This window comes from Pleurodeles waltl, chromosome 8 (genome assembly GCF_031143425.1).
Source record: "Pleurodeles waltl isolate 20211129_DDA chromosome 8, aPleWal1.hap1.20221129, whole genome shotgun sequence".
Taxonomy (NCBI): domain Eukaryota; kingdom Metazoa; phylum Chordata; class Amphibia; order Caudata; family Salamandridae; genus Pleurodeles; species Pleurodeles waltl.
This window is the reverse complement of record NC_090447.1, coordinates 823088204-823115937: the sequence shown is the minus strand read 5'-3', so window position 1 is coordinate 823115937 and position 27734 is coordinate 823088204. Positions and strand designations below refer to the sequence as shown.

At 44.1% G+C, this 27734-nt stretch overlaps 1 protein-coding gene across 1 annotated transcript in view; it reads right to left on the bottom strand.

Moving 5' to 3' along the window:
- The window catches only part of AKAP17A (A-kinase anchoring protein 17A), a 61962-nt gene that overhangs the window by 26700 nt on the left and 7528 nt on the right, over positions 1-27734 (bottom strand). Inside the window, exons 3-4 of the mRNA XM_069205097.1 lie at positions 14403-14551; positions 30-270 (exon numbers count right to left, since the gene is read on the bottom strand). Coding sequence (XP_069061198.1) covers positions 30-270; positions 14403-14551 — 390 coding nt within the window. The remainder of the gene's footprint in view (positions 1-29; positions 271-14402; positions 14552-27734) is intronic.

Here is a 27734-nt window from a genome sequence, read left to right as displayed (position 1 = left end):
AGTTGAGCGTACAAAAGGAAATTAGTCACCTTAGCTCTACCCAGTAGCTCTGCAATCAATCTGATTGATTCTAGATTCCTCTGAGCCAGCAACAGCTTTCTTTCCTCTAATATGATTTTCTCTTGTAATTTTCTTTGTTCCTCCGCTTGCAGTTTCTCCAGCCTTCTCTGGTTCCTACGTGCTTCTCGATCCCTTAGTTTCTTCTCTTTCCTGCGCAATTTTTCTTCCCTGCTTCGTTCTTTTTCAAGCTGTTCCTCTTCTCTTTGTTTCCTAAAATAAGATGCATATTTTTGTTAACCAAATCACGGCGAGCTATTGAATTAAAATGTTAATAACATTTTTGAAGCTTTAAAAATTTACTATAATAACGTATTCTTATCCAAGCGCCTGATCTAAAGGGTGAAGACACTTATGGTTTGAGCTAGCACAAATGCCAACAATGGAAATGTGAGGAGATTAGCATCAACACTGTGTGCCAAGAAAATGTTCTTCTAAACCGATAATAATTTACTCTAAATTGAAACAATAATAACAAGCATTTACAATGCATCGGGTCTCGCGTTTGCTCATGTTAGAGCTGATCGCGTTGTAAACTCCTAACCCGACTTTTCACCTATCGGGCAAAAGTGCATTTATGTACATAACCCGAAAAAGTGAAATCAAGTACGTAAAGCGCTCGACTTCTACCAAGCGAGATCGGGCTCGTAAATTAGAGAAAAAAAAGTCCACGAGCCCGATGGAAAACAGCAAGCCTCGCATATTTTCTGTACTTGGTAGCTGAGCTGGAGGAGGGCTAGCCACCGGAAAAGGCATGCCATATGCGTGCCTTCGACTAATGAAAGCAAGCAGATTTTATTAGGGAAGCCCACCAACCAATAAAAAACACTGATGTGAAGTTGACAGGGCTCCGAGCCCTTTTATAAATACAAAAGAGTCTCCCTGCGAAACGCATGCACGAGCGCATGCAACGCAGGCTCGACCCTAAAAAGCAAAGGTTTAGAGTTCATGTCACATAAAAAGACCAGGAGCTGCAAGGGAATGTATTGGTAAACACCGTATACTGTATTGAGGCTTCTTTAATTTTGTGTGTGTAAGACAGCACTGTGGAATTATAAAAAGGAAAGCGTTGTGAACTGTAATTTCACATATGGAATTAAAGTTACAATTTGGGTGTTAGTTATCATAAAAGAAAGAAGTACTTCATAAATGACTATATTCAAGGTAAATATTGAAATATGGATTAAAGATAGGATGGATGCTATACAATGCAGTAAGCTGTTTTCCTAAGCCATGTAGCAGTTTTGGTCATAGTCATTCCTGGAGCAAGATACCATTATTTGCGCCAGTGCCAAAAGGGCCCCTCAGCTCACAAAGGGCTATTTCGGTAGGAAAAAGGACGTGGCTTGTGGCTGAGCAGAGCACAAGGCTTTTTGCGGAGTCTTATTTAAGTTGGAGGGCCTATGACGTCCAAGAGTGGATAAGATTAAACCTTTTTAACATCTGAAGATTTGATTCCGCAAGCAATGTCCATGTCCTAAGCAAGTGCATCTCATTCACTAGTACTTGGAGCACCACTCAGTGTGCTGACGGCTGAAAGATAAAAAATAATAATAATAATAATAATGTAACCTAAAAACATTCCCTAAACTTTGGGTGGCTCAAGGTTAGCTGGTCATGTAAACAGGCTAAGTACTACCCAGGAAGTATGGAGGGCTTCATGATCTACATTGTGACAAATGGAGGAGAAAAGAATATGGCCTAACAGCAATCTACTCTTCCCTGACTAAAATCCTATTCAGAAGTTTGGATATTTAACTAGACTACTGAGGGAGGAGATGTTGAACAGCAGAGTTGGGTCTTCAACTCTCAATGGGACCAGTTGAGGATCTGGAGTCAGTGGGGCCACTATGAAAGAAAACAATGGTGCAATAGATGCACGGCATGTGAATACAGAAAAGGATTGGCTTTTGTACACTGGAAAAGGTTATTACGTAAGTCCACAATACAGGCACCGCTAGTTGGACTACATCTGTCTCAGTCTCACTGTCTTTTATACAATTTGAGAACAGAAAAAAAAAAAAATATATATATATATATATATATATATATTTATGCACCCACAATTCTTAAGGACCCTACGTCATGGTAAGATAAAATTCTCAGTAGTTTTTAAAAGGTGAATTTGCAACCTTGACGTGGGCTGGTAAGCAACCCCTTGTCAAATGGGAACTACTTACAACCCCGCTGCACCAGGGAGGGCTGGGCACCCCAGACATGCAGCTATACACCCTCTGCGCCCAGGTCCTCTAACTCCACTTCTGGGTTCACCACACACCTTTTCAACCCCACGTAGCTACAGAAACAGATCAGACAGAAACCTAGCCCCTCTCCATGGCAGTGTACGCTCCCTGCAAACCCTCAAGAGCGGACATCAACACAGTGGCGATGGTTAGGTGGGCATGGAATGGACTGAGAAAGCACACCGACGACGCGTGTTTTAATGCCTCCTCCATCCCAATCTGTAACAATCCACACATCACAGCTCTACAAGACAGTGATGTGGCACTTAGGGAGCTCAACCGCAACCTTGCCACTTTCTCCGACCTATGCCTCGACGAAAGCCTCATCCACCCCCCTGGTCCTAAGGCCACGCTCCTCCACACCATGCGCAACACCTTGCTATACTACCAAATTAAGAGATTCCTGTTGATCTATATGTCACGTTTCAGCTCCCTGCCCTGAAGCACGTTCTCACCATCCCATCAGCACAAAAAACGATTACCTCTACACCAGTATGCAATATTTCTCACCTCTCACCGTGCCTGCGGCGCATGCAGCTTGAGAGGAAGATACGCACCCCACTATCACAGATCAACAATGGGCAAACTGATGTGGCCAACTACAGGCACTTTCCCCAAACTACCAGCTACGCTTAGTCCACTTCAAATTCCTCCACTACATTTATTGCTCTCCTGCCCAGCTGCTACGCATGGGGTTGATTGCAGACTCACATTGTCTTTGATGCGGGTCACCCAGGCTACCTTCATTCACATAGCTTGGCAATAAGCAATATCTCAACATAGAGAGAAGGTGCGTTCCATGATACACAATATCACCGGTCATAAACCCCCCCTTGTGCTTCGCTCGTTAGTCTATTGGGTTATGTCAAAGACGTCCTGTCAGACGCCCAGTGACTCACTGCTATGCTGCTGCTGGCAAGAGGAGAATGGCAATGCACTGGGCCCACCAGCCAGTTCCCACCATCACGGTGTGGCCTCAATGTGGCCTACTGCCAAGACAAACTTGTATATTACTGGGAACTCATGCCCCTGCACTCACGCCCCAAAGACATGTGGGAACCACTTCAGCCATGTCTCCCTCAACTAGATCCTACACCCAGATCTCCTATATTTGCACATTCACAAAACAGCCCACTACCAAACTGAAGCCCTTCTTAACTTTTTGTTTCCCTGGCCCAAAGTTTAGACACTCCTCAACCCCGCATGTCACCCCGTTAGCTCCTGTAATTGAATTTTCACAACTCAACACAATCTATATATACACCAATAGAATATACAAATATACATATATATATATTTTTAAAGGTGAATTTGCTTTGAAGTGCTAAGGGCTCAGAAGCTCAGACATATTCCATTTCTATATTGTTCAGAAGATGGCACTAACAGTTAAGCATTGAGCGTTAGGTTACAGCCATACTATGAGTACTAGGTGGGTCATGGGTGGTGAATGAGGTAATGGTCTCAGCAACCTCTCTACACTGACAATGTTGGATCATGGTTTATGTCCTTCACCAGGCCTGTTGTATTTTAGGGATCTGAAGGCTGATAGGGACTCAGAGTTGCCTGGGTACTTCAGGTCTTGCATTGTGCAGATCTTCCAAAAGGAAGAGTTATTCTCAGGACACAGAAGTTAAACCTCCTCTTCTCTAAAACTTGCCACAGCAGCAAGGAGCTTCCGGCTTGCACCGCAAGGTGGGGATGGCAACATACAGTAAAGGTTCTGCCCCTGTTAAACAGCTGCTCTTTGCTGATGTGCAGAGTTTCTATGATATTCAAAGTGAAAAACAAAAATAGTTGTTGGCTTAAAAGGTCAGCATTTATCAAACTTTGGAAGTGCAGGCAGATAGCCTGAACCAACCAAAAGTATTGTCTTTATTAAATTCCTCCACCTGTATACGTGTTTTTAGAAACTCTGGGTACAGGTAACCACAGGTCATACCTGTCATTACTGCTCACATTCAGGATGGCCAAGTCGAAGTGGTCAAGTCAGGGGGCTCAAGTTGCAAGATGACAATCAGCAATTAATGAAAATGGGGGCGGTGAGAGAGTGACTGAACAGGGGAAACCAACACAAGACAGCTAACAACCACTCCCAAAAGGAGGGAGGTGTGAGTGACAGAAACAAGCTTGGTGTCATTTCCACCATGGACACAGAACATGGATATCTTGTGTACCCATGCACATACTATCCCAAATGGGCACCTCTGCGCCCCCACTCATAGCATACAAAGACACACACACACACACACACACACACACACACACACACACACACACACACACACACACACACGTGACGAAACACTGGTTTATTTTTGCCCCTTTACTGACATATTCTTTAATGCCCACCTTTAGCCACAGGCCCCAAAGCAGATCAAATAGTGCAACTACGAACATGAAAGACTGAATGAATAAAGTTAAGTTCAGATTTTTAATGTAGCGCTTCGAATAAACCAGAAAGTTCAGCTTCTCGGGCTTCATAGGTACTAGGCCACAAGATGACAAATAAAACAAGCCCTACTGTACTGGAGAATACATCACCACTACAAACCATTAGCAAAGCCAATACACCCCCAAATGCACCACCTATTGGCTTTGCCAGTGATTGTTTCAGAGTTGTCATGTAGGGAAGTTCATAATTTTAACAGGTTCTTTGCCACAGACGTAATGGTTACGTCCCATGGCACAGTGCTCCTGTGCTGAGGACGTAACCATTACGTCCCGGCACAGGAGCTCAGAGGGAGCGCTCCCTCCGTGGACTTCCCCCCACCCCTTCAGAGCCGGGCTGGAAGGGGAAATAGCTTCCCCTTCCACAAACCCCTCCCAGTGACGTCTGATGACATCAGCATGCAATCGCGTGCTGACCTCCTCAGAAGTCACCTCCCATCGCGCTGAAAGCATCATGCTAAGCATTTCTCTTCTGCTCAGGAGGAGGGGGCAGGCAGAGACATCAAAAGAAAGGAAACTCTTTTCCTTTCTTTTTAGGTCATTTTGAGCATTTCTGCAGCCTTATCGTAAAGGCATGAAAGGGAAGCGACCCAAGGGGCATTTTTTCAAAGACCATTTCTACCACCCCCAAGGCAGATCAGCCTATATTGATTAGGCCGATCTGCCAACAAAGGGGGGGGGGGGGGAGGGTTTAAGTGTTTATTTTGTCTTTTAAGGGGAGCGAACCCTTCGGCAAAGGTCACTTCTCAGGGGGCAATAATTTTATTAGGCCGTTTCTGATCGGTTATCTTAATTAGGCCGAACTGCCCCCTTGGGGGGCAGAAACCACAAGGCACCAGGGATTTTATTATTTTTTTTTTTTTAACAGATGGGGAGCGACCCCTTAGAAAAGGGTCGCTCCCCTGGGGGGCAAATTTATTTTAGGCCATTTCTGCCCACCTTGGGGGCAGATTGGCTCAAGAAAAATAGGCCTATCCCCCCCAAAAGGGGCAGAAACGACTAGACACCAGGGATTTTTTTCCGCCAATTTCATCCAAGGGGAGCGACCCCTTAGGCAAGGGTTGCTCCCCTGGGGGGGCAAATTTATTTTAGGCCATCGGTCTATTTTTGTAAGGCTCATTTGCCCCCCAGGGGGGCAGAAACCCCACTAGACACCAGGGATAAGGACATTTGATTATTTTGGGTTTTGGTTTTACAATTGGGCCATGAGAGCTTGCCTAACTCCCAAAATCGCCCCACTTGGAATGGTGAGGGCTGCACTTTTTGGACCTTGGGTCTCTGCCATGTAGACAAATCTATGAGACCTAGACACATTTGAAAACTAAACATCTGGGTGAGTTACCCACAAATCCCCGCAAACCTCCAACTTTTCCGGAAATCACACATTTTTCCCGCATTTTTGCGATGGAACCTTCCGGAATCTGCAGGAATCCACAAAATTCCTACCAACCAGCATTGAATAGAAGAACAAGTGTTATTGACCCTTTTCTTTCTCTAAGTTTTTGCCTTCCAATTGTAAGACAGTGTGTAAAAAAGACGTCTATTTGAGAAATGCACTGTAATTCATATGCTAGTACAGGGGCCCCGAAATTCAGAGATGTGCAAATAACTACTGCTTCTCAACACCTTATCTTGTGCCCATTTTGGAAATACAGAGGTTTCCTTGATACCTATTTTACTTTCCTTATATTTCCACAAATTAATTGCTGTATACCCGGTATAGAATGAAAACCCATTGCAAGCTGCAGCTCATTTATTGGCTCCGGGTACCTAGGGTTCTTGATGAAGCCCCAAGCCCTATATATCCCCGCAACCAGAAGAGTCCAGCAGACTTAACGTATATTGGTTTAAAAAAATCTGACATCGCAGGAAAAAGGTACGGAGTAAAACCTGGAGAGAAATGGCTGTTTTGTTTCACCTCTATTGCAATATTTTTTCAATTTTAGCTGTTATTTTCTGTAGGAAAACTTTGTAGGATCGACACAAATGACCCCTTGCTGAATTCAGAATCTTGTCTACTTTTCAGAAATGTTTAGCTTTCCGGGATCCAGCATTGATTTCACACTCACTTATGTAACTAACTGGAAGGAGGTTAAAAGCACAAATTCTTTTTTTTTTTTTTTTAAATGGAGTATGTCCCAGTAAAATGCCAACATTTTGTTGAAAAGTATGGTTTTATGATTCAAGTCTGCCTGTTCCTGAAAGCTGGGAAGATGGTAATTTTAGCACAGCAAACCCTTTGTTGATGCCATTTTCAGGGTGGGAGGGGGGATCCACAAGCCTTTTTCTGCAGCCCCCATTTTTTTTTTTTCCCCCAAACGAAAGTTTTGTTTGCTGTCTTTTAGCTAATTTCTTGGTCTCCTTCAGGGGAACACACAAACTCTGGGTACCTCTAGAATCCCTAGGATGTTGGAAAAAAAAAAAAGGCCGCAAATTTGGGGTGGGTATCTTATGTGGACAAAACGTTATGGGGACCTAAGCGCAAACTGACCCAAATAGCTAAAAAAGGGTCAGCACAGGAGTGGAAAGGGCCTGGCAGCGAAGGGGTTAGGAGATGGAGGGGTAAGTAATGTTTTGTAAACTGTTACCATTTGAGGCTACTCTTGCTTTTTTTCTTTTTACTTTTCCACATGCACCGAGTGGATGTCTCTACAGTCTCTCTCTGTTAGAAATGGCATATCTGGTTGGCTAGGGTATTCACCTAAGTCAGGCAGGACCCACTAGACAGGGCAAGTAGGTTACACACCAAAGATAACATGTGCTCACTCTCTGTTAACTTGGGACAGAGCAGTCAGGCTTATCTCCAGCAGCAATGTGTAAAGCGTTTGCGCAACACACTCACACCAATGACACAATAAATGCACCACAAAAGAGACTCCACACAGGATTGTACTGTAAATCTCATTAGATCACAAAACCGCACAGGTCATAAATATGATGCAGATTGTGCAGTTACTGAATAGTTCCCAATTTCCTACTAATGCATGCCCACATGACACACATTATGAAAATCAGTCGGCAGTAAATGTAGTAAAAGCAGACATAAAACCACCACATTAGTGAACACCATTAAACCGTTAGTGCAGCATAACCAAAGTATATAATTCATTACATGAGGGGGAGTAATGCAACCTTGGTGAGAGACCAGGCATATGACACCTTATAAGCCAATCAATGAGGATAAGCCTACATAGGCATAGGGGCTTCTCCCATCCTATTAGTGGGGTTATAGTACTTAGGGAACCGGCTAAATCCAGTATGCCTATGAATGAAGAGGCAACGGGAATGCTTGCGCTCTTATGATACTTGTTAAGGTGATGGCATTAGTACTGTAGAAATTATTATATTATACTTCGGGGTAAAATGCCAGGCTTCTCAGGGTATGCGCATTACCCATGATGCTGTCACAATGGGAAGAGTGCACTCAGCCATAGCTAAGCCGGAGCCAAGAACCGACTGCCCTCCTGTTAAGTTCCTTATGGTGCCTGTTGTAACTCACCCTGGTTCCCCCCCCTCCGCCAGGATGAAAACGTCTGACTCCTTGGAGCCAAGAAAAGTAACCATTCCTCAGCTCTCGAGTCTGGGGCTCTTCCAGGGCTGCTCAGACTTGCAAGGTGAGGCCAAGAGAACAGTGCCACCCAAAGGGTGGCATTCTCCCCAAGCACTGATGGCAGAATTCCAGGAGTACTCCAGCACAGCTCCAACCGCGGGCTATACCACCAGATGAGGAGGCGTTCTCCCCGCGCTACGGACTGAAAATCGGTCACCAAACTCCAGTGTCCTGAGAAGAGGCGTAGAGCACGAACCAGCACCCACCCTACACTGGGGTCCTACGGGAACACTTGGGGAAAACAAAGTGGGCAAGCAGGCCAGCTCATCAATGCCAGTGCACAATTGGTAATTCCTTCCGCAGTCCAGCATTAAACAGGCAGCAGGCCAACACAGTTTAGAAACTGGCAACAATGTCAGGTTCTACTGACATTTCAACAGTATCCAGTGGGAACAAAGTCAGGCAGCAGGGCAACAAGCAGAAAAGCAATCCAGTGAGTCCTTTAGGCTACCCAGCAGTAGCAGGTAAATAGCAGAATAACAGTCCAGATGAGTCCTTTTGTGCAGTGCAGCAGTCCTTCTGACCGAGTTTCAGTCCCAGTTCCAAAAGTGCTCTGAAAATCATGGGGTCAGAGCCCCTGTACTTATACTCCAAAATGTCTTTGTTCAAGGGGTGACTTCAAAAGAACCCTTTCAAATTTAACACAACCCATTCAACTCAGCCATGACTCCAGACATCAGTAGGGGATAAATCAGCACATTGTGTGACAGCATAACACAGCCTATTGACATGTAAGGTGTGAACAACCCTCCCACTCCCCAGCCCAAGATGACTACCAGTATGAAGATGCCTCTTCTGTCACACCCAGCCCCTCTTGTTTTATGGCTGCCTTGAAAGTATGCACAAACTGTAGCTGTCACTCTGCCCTAGACGTGGGTTGGAGGCATGCTGCAAAACACAGGGTTATAAGCACGGAGAAATACCCACTTTGTAAAAGTGGAATTTCTAAAATAGTAATGTAAAATCCAACTACACCAGTAGGCAGGCTTTTTCACTACTAATTCAAACATACCTTTCAGATTAGAAATTGCCAATTAAAAATATTTAAGGGAATTCCTAATGCTAGCCTCTGGGAGGAGCAACACTCACAGTAGTGAAAAACGAACAGGATGTCACTACTTGGACATGTAAAACCTAAGTACATGTCCTACCTTTCACATACACAGCACTCTGCCCATAGGGCTACCTAGGGTCTACCTTGGTGTTGACATGTTTGAAAGGCTACTTTGGTGAGTGGTGCAATCAACGCTGCAGGCCCACTAGTAGCTTTTCATTTACAGGCCCTGGGTGAAATGGTGTATGTTTGAAATGGGGTAGCTAGTTGGCAGTCGGTTTGCATCCTGTCCAAGTAGGGACCCTTACTCTAGTCAGTATAAGGGAGAAACCCACTCAGATAACGGCTGCTCACCCCCCTTGGTAGTTTGGCATGAGCAGTCAGACTTCTCAGAAGCAATGTGTAAAGCATGTGCACATAACACACAGTAATACAGTGAAAACACTACAAAAGGGCACCACACCAGTTTTAGAAAACTAGCCAATATTTACCTGTGTAAAACAAGACCAAAAACAAGTAAAATCCAACATACAAAGCTAAAGATATTAATTATGTAAGATTTATCTTACAAAATACAGTTCCTTGAAGTTGATAGCTCCACCTGGGGCTATCACGGTGTCGTGATCAACAAAACCAACAGTTCAGGCCGGTCGCGGCATCCCAGGCAGGCTACCGTGTCGGGAAGACATGCAAACAGTACCCTGGATTTGTAGGGCATTATGATTCTCGCGGTGAGCTCCGGAGATCGGTGTCGCGGACGTTGCGGTGTCAGTTCCAGAGTCGGTGCAGAAGTCGTGGGGCCATTGAAGTCACACGCATTGCAGATCGTACTCCGGGCTGATGAAGTGAGGAGTGCTGGCGTGGATGGGGTCATGGCTGCGGTGTGAAGCGGGACGATGTGACATGCGGTGCCCACAGGTCACGGTGCAGGCAGCGGATCGGTGATGGCATCCAGCAGCATTGGTGAGACCAGGGCTGCAGTGTGAAGTAGGGCAGTGCAACGTGCGGTGTCCACAGGTCACGATGCAGGCAGCAATGCAGTCGGTGCAGAAGCACTGTCTTCGGTAGGCCCAAGCCAGCGGTGAGGGACGGGACGGTGCTTCATGACCCTCATGAGCAGTATCAACAGGCCATGGTGCACGCAGGGATGCCTGGTGAGGACACTGGAGTTGAAGGTGCTGGTGTCGGTGGACCGGGGCTGTGGTGCGGGATGGGACGGTGCTTCGTGCTCCTCACTAGCAGTGTCTACAGGCCACGGTGCAAGCAGCGGCACCAGTGTCAGCAGGAGTATCGGTGGAGAGGCCCAGGCTGTGGTGTGATCAGGCGATGCTGGAGTGCGAGACCCACAGGTTGCTGTGTGAGCAGCAGCTAGATGAAGTCGCCTGATGACGGCGTCAGTGAGACCACGGTCACGGTGCGAAGCGGGGCAATGCGACTCTGTGCGGCGTCTGCAGGTCACGGAGCAGGTCAGCGGCGTCGTTAGCAGCATCACAGTGGTTTCACCTCTTGAACAGCACAAAACATACAGTTCCCAGTGCTGCAGGTTGAGGAAATTGAAGTCTTTGGTGTCCCCGAGACTTCAACAGTGGGCAAGCTCTACTCCAAGCCCTTGGAGAAGTTTCTGAAGCAGGACACACAGCAAAGTTCACCCTTTTCACTCTTTTCAGGCAGAAGCAGCAAATGCAGGCCAGTCAAGCAAAGCCGCACAGCAAAGGGTCAGTACTTCTCCTCCACCACTGAAGCTCTTCTCCTTGGCAAAGGTTCCTCTTGATTCCATAAAGATTCCAAATGTCTGGGGTTTTGGGTCTTCTTATACCCTGTTCTTCCTTTGAAGTTGGCAAACTTCAAAGCAGAGTCAAGTGTTTGCAAGATCCTTCCTTGTCAGGGCCCAGACGCACACAAGGGTTTCGGAGACTGCATTGTGTGAGGGCAAGCGCAGTCCTTTCAGGTGTGAACAACCACTCCTCCCTCCCCTCTCGCTCAGATGGCTCATCAGGATATGCAGGCTACACCCTGCTCCCTTTTGTGTCACTGTCTAGAGAGGTGCAAAACAGCCCAACTGCCAAACTGACCCAGGCAGACAATCCACAAACAGGCAGAGTCACAGAATGGTTTAAACAAGAAAATGCCTACTTTCTAAAAGTGGCATTTTCAAACAGACAATTTAAAAAACAACTTCGCTAAAAGATGTGATTTTAAAAATTGTGAGTTCAGAGACCCTAGACTCCACATTTTTATCTGCTCTCAAAGGGAATCTGCGCTTTAAGGATATTTAAAGGCAGCCCCAATAATAACCTATGAGAGGGATAGGCCTTGCACAGTGAAAACCGAATTTGGCAGTATTTCACTGTTAGGACATAAAACACACTAGTACATGTCTTAAGTTAAACAACTACACCCTGCCCCTGGGACTACCAAGGGCCTACCTTAGGGGTGCCTGACATGTAGTGAAAGGGAAGGTTTAGGCCTGGCAAGTGTGTACACTTGCCAAGTCGAACTGGTAGTTTAAAACTGCAAACAGACACTGCAGGTAGAGGTCTGAGCTAGGTTTATAAAGTTACTAATGTGGGTGGCACAACCAGTGCTGCAGGCCCACTAATAGCATTTGATTTACAGACCCTGGACACCTCCAGTGCACATTACTAGGGACTTACCAGTAAATCAAATATGCCAATCATGGATAAACCAGTCAACAGTACAATTTACCTATGGAGAACTTGCACTTTAGCACTGATTAGCTGTGGTAAAGCGCGCAGAGACAATAAACCTGCAAAAACAGAGTCCAAAACCAGGAGGTCAGAAGGCAAAAAGACAGGGGCTCTTTTCATCCTTGTGCCTTTTTTTCCTGGCTTCACTTCAACAGTCTGTTGGTGCTGACCTCGCTATTTTTCTATTATTTACTCCAATGGTATCCATCAGTAGCCTCTTGGTGTGGGCTTGTCTTCCAAAGTTTACTTCCGATGGCCTCTTATCCCTGGGTTTGAGGTTGTGTTCGTGGCTTCTTTAAATAGCTTCATGGAGCTAGACTGGGCATGACTGTACAGCCATGGAAACATGCAGCATTTCGCTTTTAGCTACACTCTGAAACATGCACATGGACATGTATCAACAGCTGTTAAACATGAGCTTGTGCTGCTGCGCAGTATGCTAAAAAAAAAACAAAAACAAAAAAAAACACTGACTTAGCCAATAGATTTTGCATATGAGAAACCTTTTGGCTTTGCCACTGCTTGTTAACCCAGGTTATCGCATTTTAACTTTGTCAGCAATGCACATCTCTCAGAAAGACACTCAATAGCCTCAAAGTGACAAGTGGAATTTAAAAATAAAATAGCAACTTTCAGATGTCAATGGAGTGGCGGCAGAAAAATTCTTATGTTTGAATGGCCTACACTTGAATGTGTGTCAGCCATACTTGCATTTCTAGATAGTCCAGTTATTCCAAGGATAAAACATTGAGCGCCTGAATGTTTAAGTCTGTCTAATATCTCCGGCAAAATGTGTTACTTTCTATGCTTTATTTTTTCAGCAGCCAATTAGAAAGAACTTTATTAACAACCTACATATCCCATGAAACGATGTATAACACATGGTCAATTAAAAAAATATATATATATATTTAAAAAAAGACATTTTTATTTCAAATTAGAGACAAATAACTCATTCTAAGTATATTAGACATCAAAGCCTAAAAAAAAAGATCTTTCCTTCTCACTTTCACTCAGTCTTTCCTGCAATCAATTCTCCCACTCACAGACCCACTCAGACACTCACGCACCCAATCAGACCGTCACATACCCACTCACTGGTCCAATGACACCTTGATGTACCCACTCACAGACCCGCGCACATACTGACGCATCCACTAAAACAGTGATGTATGCACTCTCACACCGAGACAGACACTGACAGCCACTCTTATCCCCAGATACAGCCTGTCACACCTATTCTCACACCCAGAAAGGCCGCAGCCAACTTCTGCTGTGCATGAGCAAAGGGCCCTGCACAGGATCGGGTTGGGTGGTTAGGGCTGTTCGCCGGAGGGAGTGGCTGCAGGCCAGGCCTTGCAGGTAATCCTTACTGTGTACAAGAGAAGGTTGTGCACGGTACAAGGTTGGGTGGTTACAGGGGGTTGGCCTCAGGGCCTGGCCGGAGGCTGTGCGCAGTAGTGGTTGAATTCATGTATAGCAATGAAAATTTCTATATGTTAAAAAAAAAAAAATAATAATAATGTTTCAGGGATGTTTTAGTTAGGTTCTGAATTTACTCGTACAAAACCACATAAATTCAGCAGTTATAGTTAGTTCTTTCAAGTAACTAAAACTTGCGCCCTATTAACCCGAACCTTCGTCATGCACAGCTAATTAATCCACATATTATATCGCTGACCTATTCTATGCCATCTTTCATATTCTCACTGCACATTTGAAATAAAATTATTGATCAGACAAATGTGCATGGCGAGGGCACGATTTATAGTTACCTTAGGGTGTGAGCTTTAGTTGCTTTACAGAACTTTAACTACACCTGCTGAATTTCTATAGTTTTGTATGAGTAAATTCAGAACCCAACTATCACGCCCCTGTAACCTTTGTTTTTTTTCTGCGAAAATATACACCACGAACAGCAGTGCATGCACCGGAGTGAGTGCCTGTAAACATCTTAAGTAAATCCTCTAAAATAAATCAGCAAAAGGAATGCTTGTACACTCAAGGGGCTTGACAGCAAGTAATCTTACAGCACAGACCAGCCCCCTGAAAGTATGTGCGAATTCATTTCCCTGGTTTGTTGGAGAGGATTTACTATTACAAATATATTTTGTTAACTTTTTTTTTTGTTACACAATCTTGACACTAGTTGGTTTTATTTCATTTGTTTATTTTGTTTGTACATGTACCTCCCCCTGCTGCCTTTTGGCTAGATCCCTGCTACAGATATACTAGGTATGTACATGCATTTGTCAATTCTTTGGAACATTCATAATCAGTACCTCTCATTCTCCCGCTTCCTTTCTTCTTGCTCCTTCTCCTTACGTTTCTGCTCCTCTCTCTGCTGCTCAAGCTCTTGAAGCTTCTGCCTCTCCAAATGACGTTTTTTAATAACAGCATCACTCAAATGCTTTGTGGAGTCGAAAGAAACCTTTTGAAATGAACAGGAACAGAAGGTCAAAAAGGACTAAAAAAAGATGCGCATGTCTCAATTTTTAATATGTAGAATATATTGTTTGCCTGTAAAACAGGTCTGTGAATGACTTCCTTACATTCAGGTGCGTATAAGCGTCTTTCAACAAAAATAAACCCTACACCATCCCAACTAAGAAGGCATAGGGACATTTGCTAAACACTTCCAAATCACCCAAAGAATTGAAAGGCAATATATACAAAAATCCAGGAAAACACTTCCCAGACAAATGTTCTTCACCACAGCAACATGGCTCAAACTGGACAAACAAAAATGATAGTTTATTTGTATTAACACAAATATATTGAACAAATCCAAACTGAGAGGCATCACTACAGGTTATTAATATTCCAAGAAGAATGGGTTTTTATAGAAGATTCACATTCTGTGTAGAATACCATATTGACAGTGACAACCTGTAACACAGGTAGGTAGCCCTGAATGTTTGAGGTTAGATTTAAGGACTCGCTCTTGAATCACTATCAAAACAGTAATTTCTGAAGTAGGAGTCAAAAGACTAACACAGATGAGCGAGCTTTACAGATTTCAACAAGAGTGTTACTACAAAGCTGCTGTGGCAGAAGGTCTTCTAAAAGGGGCCATTATACAACATAATCAATTGTTGTGCTTCAAGATGAAGTTTAATACAAGTCACAATACATCTGGCAACACCAAAGTGAGAAACAGCTTCTGCTTTAGAAAAAAATCTTTAAAACTGGAGAGTGCGATGCTTTGCATGAACTAATTTGCTCCATCCAAAAATAATCTAATACGTCTGTAGATATTGAGGAAATGCCAAGTTACTTTTAGCAGTATTTTTTGAATAAGACACAGGGAAGTATAGTGATTGGCATGATCAGAAACAAATGAAGACATAAAAGACAGGTGACCTGCAGAATATCTGTTACTTTGAGAAAAACAGGGAGGTCGAGAGCAACAAAACTAGTTAACTCATCTAACAAATTATTTCGAAAAGGAATTATCAGCCGTGAGAAGAACCATCAAGCTTCCCTTGCTCACTCCCAATTATTTTTTAACAAAGATGCTGAACCTGCAGTCACCTGCAGCTGAAACATTCACAGATGATGATTCCCCAAAAGAAAGGGAGAGAAAACCCAAATATGAGCATGTAGCCCACTATTTATGTAAGATAGCAGAGAAGATTAAAATAGTAAACGGTGAAGTACACAGGAAAGATTGGGTGTGATTGGTGAACAGATAGTTAATGCCTATGCATTATATAAATGGCAAGTGGTCTGGTAGTTGAGTGGTTCTTGTGTACAATACATGGAGGATAAAAACAACTATCAAATAAGTAATATCGCTCACACAAACTGAACAGAATCTGTGATTATTTTAATTTAGAATAAAAGTTGACTTAGTACAGCACAGCAAATATCTTGGATTGTATTCTTGTGTGTGACTGTCTAATATATATAGTGTGCTAAACATGGTTATAATCTAGTAGAAATAATAGCCATACAATAAAACATTTTTTAGGATTAGGCTTGCCATCCAGTGACTAAGTAAATCCAGTGAGTTTTGAAAGAAATCACACTAAGTTGCAAGCAGAAGGCCTAACTACTAGGATAAATGTTTTTTTTTTTTACAATTTTCTGAAGATAATTAATTACTGAAATTTTTAAACACAAGCAGGGTGATTAAACCATATTTGATGACCATGGAATATTCAAGGGAGGAATATAACTCTGGTTACGTGCTTGACATTTTCAATATTTCCAGTTGTTTGTATTGAGGCTTCTACAAAAACAGGTTACACAAAGCTAAAGTTTCAACTGTTACTTTAAGGGGGCACTCAGAAAATGATCATAGATCTCCCAAATTTAAAGACTTTGCAGAAGCTGTGATACAAAATTATGTTGCGTAAACAGAGGTTCTTGCTCAGCTCTACAAGCTTTGCTTTCACACCCGCGGGTGACCCAAGTGAACTTAGTTCAATGCTTCATGCTTGAATGTGAGAGACAGGTTTTTGTAGCCTCGCAGAACTTCATCCAATACATAACTGAAGTGGCATCAAAGCTTTTGGACTACAAACAGTTCCTAAACAGGGATCCAGGGAGGACGCAGTGATCAGAAACAAACCTTTTTCATTTTCTTATACACACAAGAAAAAGACACCAACTGAAAAGCATGTTTATTTGAACAGCTGCATCCTGTTGCTCAACACACCTAAAATAACCATGCAACAAACAAGCATAAAATGAACCTTTCTACCATAGTTAAAATGGCATCTGAAAAACCTACACCCTAAAACCTACTTCCATGCCCTACACTAGGAAATCATAGAGGGAATAATAATTTGCAGTTAGATTTTCTTTGGGAGAATGGGGGCACCGCATACCTTGTTTATGGCAGAATGCTATAACTATCAGGAGTCAGGGAGGCTGCTCTCCCTGTAAAAACGCAAACTTGCGTTCAGCACCAGCTCCTCCTGAACTTGGGCATGGTATCAGCTTTCAGTAGGAAGTGTGATACAGCAGTATCTTCTGACAGAAAGGATCTTCTATGGCAGTATCTTGCTCATGATAATCTGGGGCAAAGGACCTTTCCTGACAAGTAGTCAAATGGCAGTTATTTTATACTGTATCTTATCTAAGAAGGAATTTCCACCTTCACCTTAGGAATGTTTGATATACATAATAAGCATCAAGATGCTAGTCTAAGGTGAATTCTTTTAAATATAGGACATAAAAATGACAACTCAGACTATACTATATTGGCTATTCTGCTTTGTTCCACTTCAAAATTGAGATAACAAGGCACTTGTTCCAGATTGATGTCACAGCCTGTGATTGATGTCAATATCTTAATGACTTGACACTTTCATAGTTCTTGAAAAGATAAGGACTGACAACAAATGGAATTGGGCCTTAGGTCTTTACGTCAATTCTCTGGAAAGCTGCAAAAGCAGAGCATCTTCTGGAAGAAATCTTAGAGAAGGCTAAATAAAGACTTATAATGGAGCACAAGGATAATGTAAGGAAATGCCTCCTTGGCATAGTTACCCTCTGACTTTCTGCCTTTGCTGATGCCAAGTTATGATTTGAAAGTGTGCGGAGGCCTGCTAACCGGGCCCCAGCAACAGTGTTATTTCCCCAAAACTGTACCTTTGTTTGCACAATTGGCACACCCTGGCATCCAGGTAAGTCCCTTGTAATCGGTACCCCTGGTACCAAGGGCCCTGATGCCAGGGATGGTCTCTAAGGGATGCAGCATGTCTTATGCCACCCTGGGGACCCCTCACTCAGCACAGACACACTGCTTGCCAGCTTGTGTGGGCTGGTGGGGAGAAAATGACTAAGTCGACATGGCACTCCCCTCAGGGTGCCATGCCAACCTCACACTGCCTGTGGCATAGGTAAGTCACCCCTCTAGCAGGCCTTACAGCCCTAAGGCAGGGTGCACTATACCATAGGTCAGAGCATAGGTGCATGGGCACTATGCCCCTACAGTGTCTAAGTAAAACCTTAGACATTGTAAGTGCAGGGTAGCCATAAGAGTATATGGTCTGGGAGTCTGTCATACACAAACTCCACAGCACCATAATGACTACACTGAAAACTGGGAAGTTTGGTATCAAACTTCTTAGCACAATAAATGCACACTGATGCCAGTGTACATTTTATTGTGAAATACACCCCAGAGGGCACCTTAGTCGGGTATGTTTTCAGGGGGGCATCTCTACCAGTGTGGGCTGACTAGTTTTGCCAGCCTGCCACACACCAGACATGTGGCTGGCCACACGGGGAGAGTGCCTTTGTCATTCTGTGGCTAGTAACAAAGCCTGTATTGGTTGGAGGTGCTTCTCGCCTCCGCCTGCAGGAACTGTAACACCTGGCGGTGAGCCTCAAAGGCTCACCCCCTTTGTTACAGCGCCACAGGGCGTTAGAGCTAGTGGAGATGCCCGCCCCCTCCGACCACGGCCCCACTTTTGGCGGCAAAGCCGGAGGAGATAATAAGAAAAACAAGGAGTCACTGGCCAGTCAGGACAACCCCTAAGGTGTCCTGAGCTGAATTGACTCTGACTTTTAGAAATCCTCCATCTTGCAGATGGAGGATTCCCCCAGTAGGATTAGGGATGTGCCTCCCCTCCCCTCCCCTCCCCTCAGGGAGGCGGCACAAAGAGGGTGTAGCCACCCTCAGGGCTAGTAGCCATTGGCTACTAACCCCCCAGACCTAAACACCCCCCCTAAATTGAGTATTTAGGGGCCCCCAGAACCTAGCAAGATAGATTCCTGCAACCTGAAGACGAAGAAGGACTGCTGACCTGAAGCCCTGCAGAGAAGACGGAGACACCAACTGCTTTGGCCCCAGCCCTATCAGCCTGTCTCCCTGCTTCATGAAAAACTGCAACAGCGACGCGTCCCCCAGGGTCCAGCGACCTCTGAAGCCTCAGAGGACTACCCTGCATCTAAAAGGACCAAGAACTCCAGAAGACAGCGGGTGTACTTTCTGTGCTGACTTGTGTCCCCCCCGGTACCCTACAAAACCCCCTGGTCTGCCCTCCGAAGTCACGGGTACTTACCTGTTGGCAGACTGGACCCGGGGCACCCCCTTCTCCTTGAAGCCTGTGCGTTTTGGGCACCACTTTGATCTCTGCACCTAACCTGCATTAGAATTATCTACTTTTGCCACTATCTTACCTCTAAGGGGAACCCTTGGACTCTGTGCATGCTATTTCTTACTTTGAAATTGTACATACAGAGCCAACTTCCTATAGATACACTTTAATGTAATTCAATGATTGATGAGAGGGGTCTCTTATAGTGCTCTTTGCGCTCGGTTTGAAGATGACCACAATGCATCATTGGGGGGGGGGGGGGGGGGGGGGGGGAAAGAGTCATAGTGCATTCAGATAGTGAATACTGAAACTTGTTGATGAAGCATTCTGCAAGGCTGGTGTGGGTGGAAATGCAAGTGTGGAACTAGGAGAGTGGAAAAGGGCTTTTGGGAGGGAGAGGTTAAGTGGGGAGGGGCAAACACGGGAAAAACTAATTCAGAGAAATAGGAGGTTTTTAATAAAGATATGATAGTCAAATGCACTACCAAGTACAAGCTGCTGGAGTACTGAATACCTGACCTAAATGCAAAAATAAGATTCAACGTACACTAAAATGTATCTATTATTGTGTGTAGCCTTAAATGGAACTAGCATTGGCACCACCAAGAGGTCTGGCTATAAAGTACTGTTCCCTGCACGTAGAAAGGCACAAGCCAATCTTTATTTATACAGACCCCACATGCTTGCATTCGTACAGACACACACCGCTCACCCCACACATGATACTGCACTCATAATACACACTGAAGCTGCTCTCAGACACATAATTCTTCCCCCCCCCGCATGGACACACTGCAAAGTGACAAAGCCACATCCTTGCTCTGTACTCATGAAGAAACCATCCTTTACCTAGGAATCACCCAGGCACATCAACAGCCCCCCTAACCCCACACAAAAAAAGAAAAGGTAAAAAGACTCAGTCTGCAGTCACTCAGGTACACTGCTCATCATACACTCCCACATGCAGAACGCACTACATTCATACAGACACTACCCTCACCCTCCACTCAATACACACCGCTCATCCTGCACTCACCCATCCCTGTGAGGAAATTGAGAACAGACATCAGAATAACAAGAAGGAGAACAACAAAGTTAGTTTGACAGCAGCTAACTGGCCACCCAGAAAAGAAGTAGAGCTGCCTGGTGGAGGAATAGGGCAATGGCAGAAGAAAAGGACAGTCTTAGTGAGACTCTGCCCAACAGAGCTCTGCTCCTTTGGCTCCCAGAACTAATTGTCTTTGCAGCAGCTCCCATGCCTGGCTCTTGATCAGCATCTACCAGGGGCAAGCCTCTGCTTCTTCAGCTGGCGACCTGGGCTTATTCGAGGGCAATGATGGTGTGGGGAGGAGTGCAGACCACCCAGCTTGTCTTGCTGCTGCCAGCTTTATGGGTGCGGCAGTGGTGAGTGGCACAGGCCTGCTTGGGTGCCTCCTGGTGGCATACTCTTCAGCCCGCAATAAACACCTTTGCTCACCACTCCTATCCTGTGAGGGGTGCATACACAGGAAGAAGAAAGTAAGGAAATGCTGGAAAGCTCACCTTATGCAAGTCTTAATGAGGGGGTTAAGGGGAGCTCGTAGCGAGGGAAACCCAGATTCTCTTGCAAATGCTGGTTCTTTGTGTGTGCCAGTGGTGATGGGCACTGGCCTACTTAGGCACCTACTGGCGGTTCCTTCGACCTCACCTGTCTCTGCACTGTTCTCTAGCCCAAAGGCAGGGAGCAATGGACATGGTCCACCAGGAAGATAATGCAGACTCTGGATTGGCTCCGGCAATGACCACTGGAGCCTCCAAAGTGTTGCCATATTACCAAGGGCTCCATTTGTGCATGATACTGCATGCATGTTTAAACATGGTGGTAATTTCAGGTGGGAATCATCAGAAGTGCAATACAAGTACTCTTCTCTATAGAGGTGCACAAGTTCTGCCCATTCCTTGCTGTACTCAAGCAAATCAACATGTGAACAGAGCCAAAGCCCCTAACTAGAATTTCTAAAAGCTCTTTTTATGTTGAGTATATAAGGTCTAGCGATGGCTGGTCTGTCGAGCCAGACATAAAAATGAGGGATAATGTTTTTGAATACACATCAGTGTGTTTATTACAAGAGACCCATTTGGTGAGCATGGATGAAAATCATTTTTTAAATTAAGTACAAATTCAAGAGTGCTGCCAAGCAAGACCAGGGTGGGCTTTCTGAGGTGTGGCTATTGGGATGAAAAGGGACTTCAGAATTTCTCTTCTTAACGTGAGGACTTACTAAGTTGAAGATGGGTTGTCAAGTAGACAGAATATAAAGGGTTGGACTTAACTATTGCAATCCACTATGGAGTGTATGTACAAATGAACACGTGCCACCCACCTCTCTTGCTTAGAACATGATTACACCTACGTTGCTCCTATATTTAGGCCACCAAATACTAAGCTTTTAAATGTTTCTGCCTATAGAATCCCAATTTTGAATGCCTACCCAGGGCTGCAGAAAATAAGGTTATATTTCATTATGCTCCATACTCCTGCAAGTAGTTTTTTAAAGAAAGCACCACCAAATCACATTTCAAATGTGTTCTATATTTGCAGGCTGAAGTAACGTGCTGCTATGTTCAAGATGCATTCGATAAAGGATTAAAAAATGAAAAAAACGGGACTGTGAATACAACCAACTCAGATTAATGAAGAATAGGTTCCTACAGAAAAGCAGAGTCCAGTTCGCCAACAGAACAGTAAGGAATTCTAAAGAAGCACTTTGAAAGGTGAATGCTTAGGTAGAGATAAACAGGAATATGACCTGCCAGTTTAAGCATCTCTGCTGTTCTCCCATTAGGGAATTCTCAGGTTATGCATTCAACTCTCTCAACGCATAAAACCAATATTTACGTATTAGATGTCTAATATTGATAAGGCAACAGAAGCCTGCCTTGGGGTGAGCGCATGTTCATTGGGGCATCACAGGCTACCTATGCTTGACTAAGAAAGGGAGCTCCATTAATAGATGCATTTACTAGATGGGAAGACTGCAGTGGAGAACCAAGTCTGAAGTATGAATGGTAGACTGATTTTAAGAAATCCTCAGGTGTCTGTGACACCGCCTTGAGCAGGTTACATGAGAAAGGAGTCTTATTGTTATGCTCTAACGAGCTAAGTTAGCATAAAAACAAACCTTGTTAGGGTGGCAAAAACACCCACCCAGATAAAAGCCGGAGGAAACATTGTTTACTTTGAAGAACTTTTGAATGAAAAGGGGAACTGTGCCTGAGATCTTAGTTTGCAGGGCCAGGCAGAGATGCATAGCCCTTCACGGTCTTTCATAGTCCAGCAGACGTAGGACTATTAAGAAGCAGGCCTGTGTATGCTGGGCTGCTCTAGAACTGTTGTCTCAAGACTCATTGGCTAGTGTGGTATCCTGAAACTGTGTCCCCAATCCCTTTTACAAATGCAGGGCTCCTTCTGTAGACTGTCCTAAAAATTAGGGTAAAACTTGGGAAAGAGACTTCCCCCTAGGACATGTCCAACAGCTTACAGAGGGTCAGGCATGACTCTATTCTTGGATTCCAATACAAAGTGTTTTTAAAAGGTTGACAACCTTTGATTCTTATGCATCCCCAACTCTTACCAAAACTGTCTTTCAATACGTCTAGAGGTCCCATAGACATCTGAATCTTAGTCCACACATACCGATGAGCCCATCACTAAGCCACACGTGATGAAAATTAAGAATTGATTACTTATTGCTACTGTACTGTTCGACTCACCTCTAGGCACAGTAAGAGACAAACAATTTGTCCAGAAAGTCTTAAAGAGGCGGAAGCAAAGATTAAGGCCTGGAAAAATACCATTACATATTTTATTTTTAGGAAAGGTTATGGGAGGAAGAGCTATAACACGGGTCCCAGGAACCAGAGATGCATATGGCTTTTTCAAGAGGGACTGTTAAGGACATTAATGGCTTGAATATAGCAGCTGGAGATCTATCTCTGGAATTCAGAGTGCAGGTAGGCAGGGCTACATGAGGAGAATTGTGAATGAATTGGGGTATCAAGGGAGAGTTATTTAAGAGGTCTCAGATTTCCTCAAATGGACTGCTGACATTTTACTCCTTGCTTTGCTTTTCTGAAGATCTTTATACCTTAAGCTAGCATAATCCAGTTTGGACTCGAATAAGGGTGTTTGATGGCAGTCATACGGACAGCTGAATCTGACAGTAGTACCTGTAGGTGGAGAAAAATGCACTTTACAGCAGTGGTTCATGGGATGTGTCCAAGTAAGAAATTCCCAAGCTTTTGTCTGAGGACTAATCTTAGTATTAAAGATTATGGGTTGGGCTGTATGTAGGGCAGGGGTCTTCAAACTGGGGAGCAGGCCCCCCTTAGGGAGGCCTCAAGTGATCCCGGGGAGGGGGCGTTATGCTGCTAAAAGGGCTTTGCTTTAAGCTGAAACAACGAGAAGTAGTAAAAACAGCTCGGTAATGACATGTTTTGTCTTTATATCAAAGCTGGAAGTGTGTATCTAAAGAGAAGGGACTCCAAATACTCTTCAAAACCCCCACACTAACTTCTAACATTCACACTGTGGTTACTTTTACACGTTAGTACGGCCTGCCTGACCAGAATAGTATGTTTGACATCATTTATTTGATTGAATTTTTAAAACAATACTAGAACTTAAATGCAATGTTTAAATAAGTCTAGACATATTTAAACATTACCAATTTAATAGACTATTTATGAAATATTTGAAGAGGGTGCGGGGGCTAGTGCTATTTTTTTTTTTCACTTGGAGGGGCGTGAAATTAAAAAGTTTGAAGACCACTGATGTAGGGTGAGCCATTATTATATGGATATGCCATAGGAGTTTGTTCGGAGCTCTGAGATATTAGCTGCATGATGTTTTTGCCAGGTATGGCTGCCTAGAGTTGGAAAATTTGCGACAGCAAGTTATCACTCTGTCTTTTGTCTGATATTACTGGATTAGCAACCACAGCCGGAAAAAAAAAAAAAAAAAAGATGGTTTTCATATTTTGGAAAAATATCATACCAATTCATCATAGTATGTGGAAAAATAAATGTAAATCCACCAGATTGGATACAATTTAAAAATAATTATGATTATTAATTGTAATAACAATGTAGTCCTTAAAATAACAATAAAACTTCACTGTATTTGTCATATACGGATATAGATTATTTGCATTATTTTCACTTACAATTTCAAATAATAGTAATTGTCCCATCTTACACAGGCACTGTATGGCATGAGGAAATATTAACACAATTTTATCATTCATGTTCATCGTCATCACCTTTTTCATCTGAATAGGTGTCATCATTCTCTGTGTCAGTTTGATTTTCACAGGTGGGAAGTCTGCACAAGTCAGTGCGCTTGAGGCCATTTAGGAGAGCAGACAGAGTTTGGCAGTTTGCAGTTCCTAATGCAGTTGCAAGCTAGTAGATCTAACACAGCCTGAGGTGCTGGATGCCTCTTCATCTAGTCCACTAGCAGTAGCTCTGCTCCTTCGTGTTTTTTCCAACTTCCACCCTCTCCCAATTCCCAATTGGACTAGATGTCTGTGGATCATTCAGAAGACATCTCTTGCTTATAGCGGCTTGTTTGCACATTCGGTATGCGTTTTTATACAGTTCCTGCAAGATGGAAGTTGATGAGTATCTATCTCACCCTTCTTTGCGCATGAGAATTGCTACAATTTGTCCATTAGTTCTTCAGAGAGAACTCATGTGTCTCCGAGCTGCAAAAAGGTTTCCTGTGAATGTCTGTTGGCAGATAGGATTTTGAATGCACGTATTTTTCCTTTTCCCACAAATGTGCTAACTGTGTCACTTCCAGCAAACGTATGGAGACCTATCATAGCTCGACAAACATTTACACCAAGAGTTGAAGCTAGTTTTCCAACTTCAAGGAGTCGCATGCGTATTTTAGTACTACATTTGAGAAACAATTCAGACTAGTTAAGAAAATACAGGTATACTGTTGAGTGACTCTCTCTTGCAGGTGAGGGGTAAAAAAGTCTCTCCTCCTACTCGTTTTCTGTCCCCAACAGCCAGGTGAGCAACTAACGATGGTGTGCTTGGTGTGACCCTCCAGAACTCTGTCCTAGGTTGCAGACTGCATCAACAATCAAAAAGATACAGAACTTGCTATATAAACCTTAAGACATGCTCTCCAGAGCCATGCAAGGGATTTGTTTCCTATCCCAGCAAATGCACTGAAGAGTTTGGTGGGGACAGGAAGAGCACAAACAGTTGTGCTGGTGGATCCCATTTATCACTCTTCTCTGTGGAAATGCAAATGCATGAACAACTATTTTTCATGAATAAACTATTGACTGCAGTTGGTGATAATAGGCTTATATTTTGTTTTTAAACAGTATGAAATAAACATGCTTGATTCACTTAACGTTGAAGGATTACACTAGAAAAACACACAAATCCGGTTTCAATACATTTGCTTTTGCATTGTACCTCTGCTCTTGTGTCACAATCACATTTGGGAGTTTATTTACTGAGTGCTGATAGACTTCTAGCCGCATATTCCTTGTGTTTTAAATATTCCTCAGGCATCAGACTGGAACTGGAAACTTTTCAAAAGTACTTCTGCTCACCAGAGGGTGGTGCAGCCTAGATCCACCCAACGTGTTCCACTCCGGAAGTGAAATGCAGGGCCCATATAGGGGCCACTCCTGCACTTTTTCAGTTGCTTTCAAGATTGTCCCAGTCCCCGGACGTGGAGCCCCATAAGCAAATTGATTGACCAGTGTGCAGAGGATGGGAGGGTTGATTAGGAATCTGAGGCTAGATGGTCTCTACCAGAAAGAACATTATCAAAGCTAAGTAGTTCTTCAGGCATAGACCTGTATATGTAGATTCTTCGTCTTTTGAATATTCCCCCGATTTGAGACTGAATACAGGAACTTTTTCATAGTACCTATGAGTGATGGAAGGTGGCGCTGTGTGGCGCTGCACTGACACCATTCCATTCTGAAAGTAATGTGAGGGCCTATACAGGAGTCACTTCAGCACACCGAGGTCAGTCCTTTTCTTTCCACACCATTACAAGTGGATTCAAAGCTTCTTGTTGTCTCCTAGAGACTCTCACCTTGATTTTTCATCTGTCACAAATTTTTGTTTAGTGTGCAAGGGAGGTCACCGTCTAAAACAACAGCTTTTAAATCCCGTAAAGACCAATGCAAGCAGAGGCCAAATTCCAGCCATTTATTCCTGTGTTTGGGCAATGACACCAAGACCTGCACAGGTTGTGTGTTGATGAATCCAAATCTCATCAGGGAACATGATGCAAAACTTTATGTTGCACAGCACAAGAAAATACAGCATTGGGATTGCTCCAAGTCCACGACTCGATCCCACTCCTGGTGTTGACTGAGCCGCTCAACAGGCCGGTGTTCGTCACCTTCCAAGACCTCTGGCAAGCAGAAAAAAAATTTCATTTAAGTGGCGTTCCTCTCTTTCCACCATTACCACTCCTCTGACAAAATGTGTGGGTGGCACAACCATTTCTCTCCTGCTATCATGGTCAGTAGACTTCCCAGCTGATTCCGCAGCTGGCTCTGGCACAACATGGGTTTCAGGGGTCTTCAACCATTATGGACCTGATCAATGAGCTTCGCTTAGCTACACTCCGGCTCTTCCGATCTATATCGACTCACTTTGGTGCACCTCTGAAAGCCCCTTAGAGCTAAGAGGCCGTCTGCCTGGACTACTGCCAGTGGGTTCGTCCTTGGCTCCTGTTCAGACGATGACCCCAGCGACCAAACCCATGTCAGGCCCAGGTACGTCAATGCCAATCTTGCCTCCTGAGGAGATGGCCCCAGTTCCTTTCAGATGTGGAATTAACACCAGTCCGAATTCAACTGACTCCGCACCCAAATTCGAATGAGGCACCAGTTCCTGCACTCGAACTTCCACATGGCAAGCTACATTCACTGCATTCAGTCTTCAACTCTGACTCTGCGAATGAATACAATCTACGTGATGAGTTCACCCAGACTATACAGAGAACAACCAGTATGAGGATCTGCATGAGGCTAGTTGACTACATACCTGCCCAGAGACTGCCCTTTTCTGTCCTCTCAGCCCAGCCACGGGTGGATCTGTTTCCTATGCTATGGCTATGCGTGGGGCAAATTAAGTCCTTGACCTCCAGCTTCCCACCATGGAAGTGAAAAAAAACATGCTGACTGAGGTCTTACAACCTGGCCAGATTATTTCTGAGTCAATCCCCCCTTTCAGTGAGGTCTTGGAAGAGACCCTCCTAAGTGCTTGGGCCAAGCCTTGAACTGGTCCACTGGTTAACAAACAAATCACCAGGTGCCATCAACCTTGCTCCAGGCAACCTGGGCATTTATTACAGCACCCTTCTCCAGAGAGCCAGGTGGTGCAGAAGTCCACCAGTCGGACCTACCTCAACAATTTTTCTACTACTCCTGAAAGAGAATCAAAGCGAATGGCGATGTTCTAAAAACGCCTCTTCTAATCGGCGATTTTGTTCTTGTGATTGATCAATGCCTACTGTTTTTTGGGCTGCTA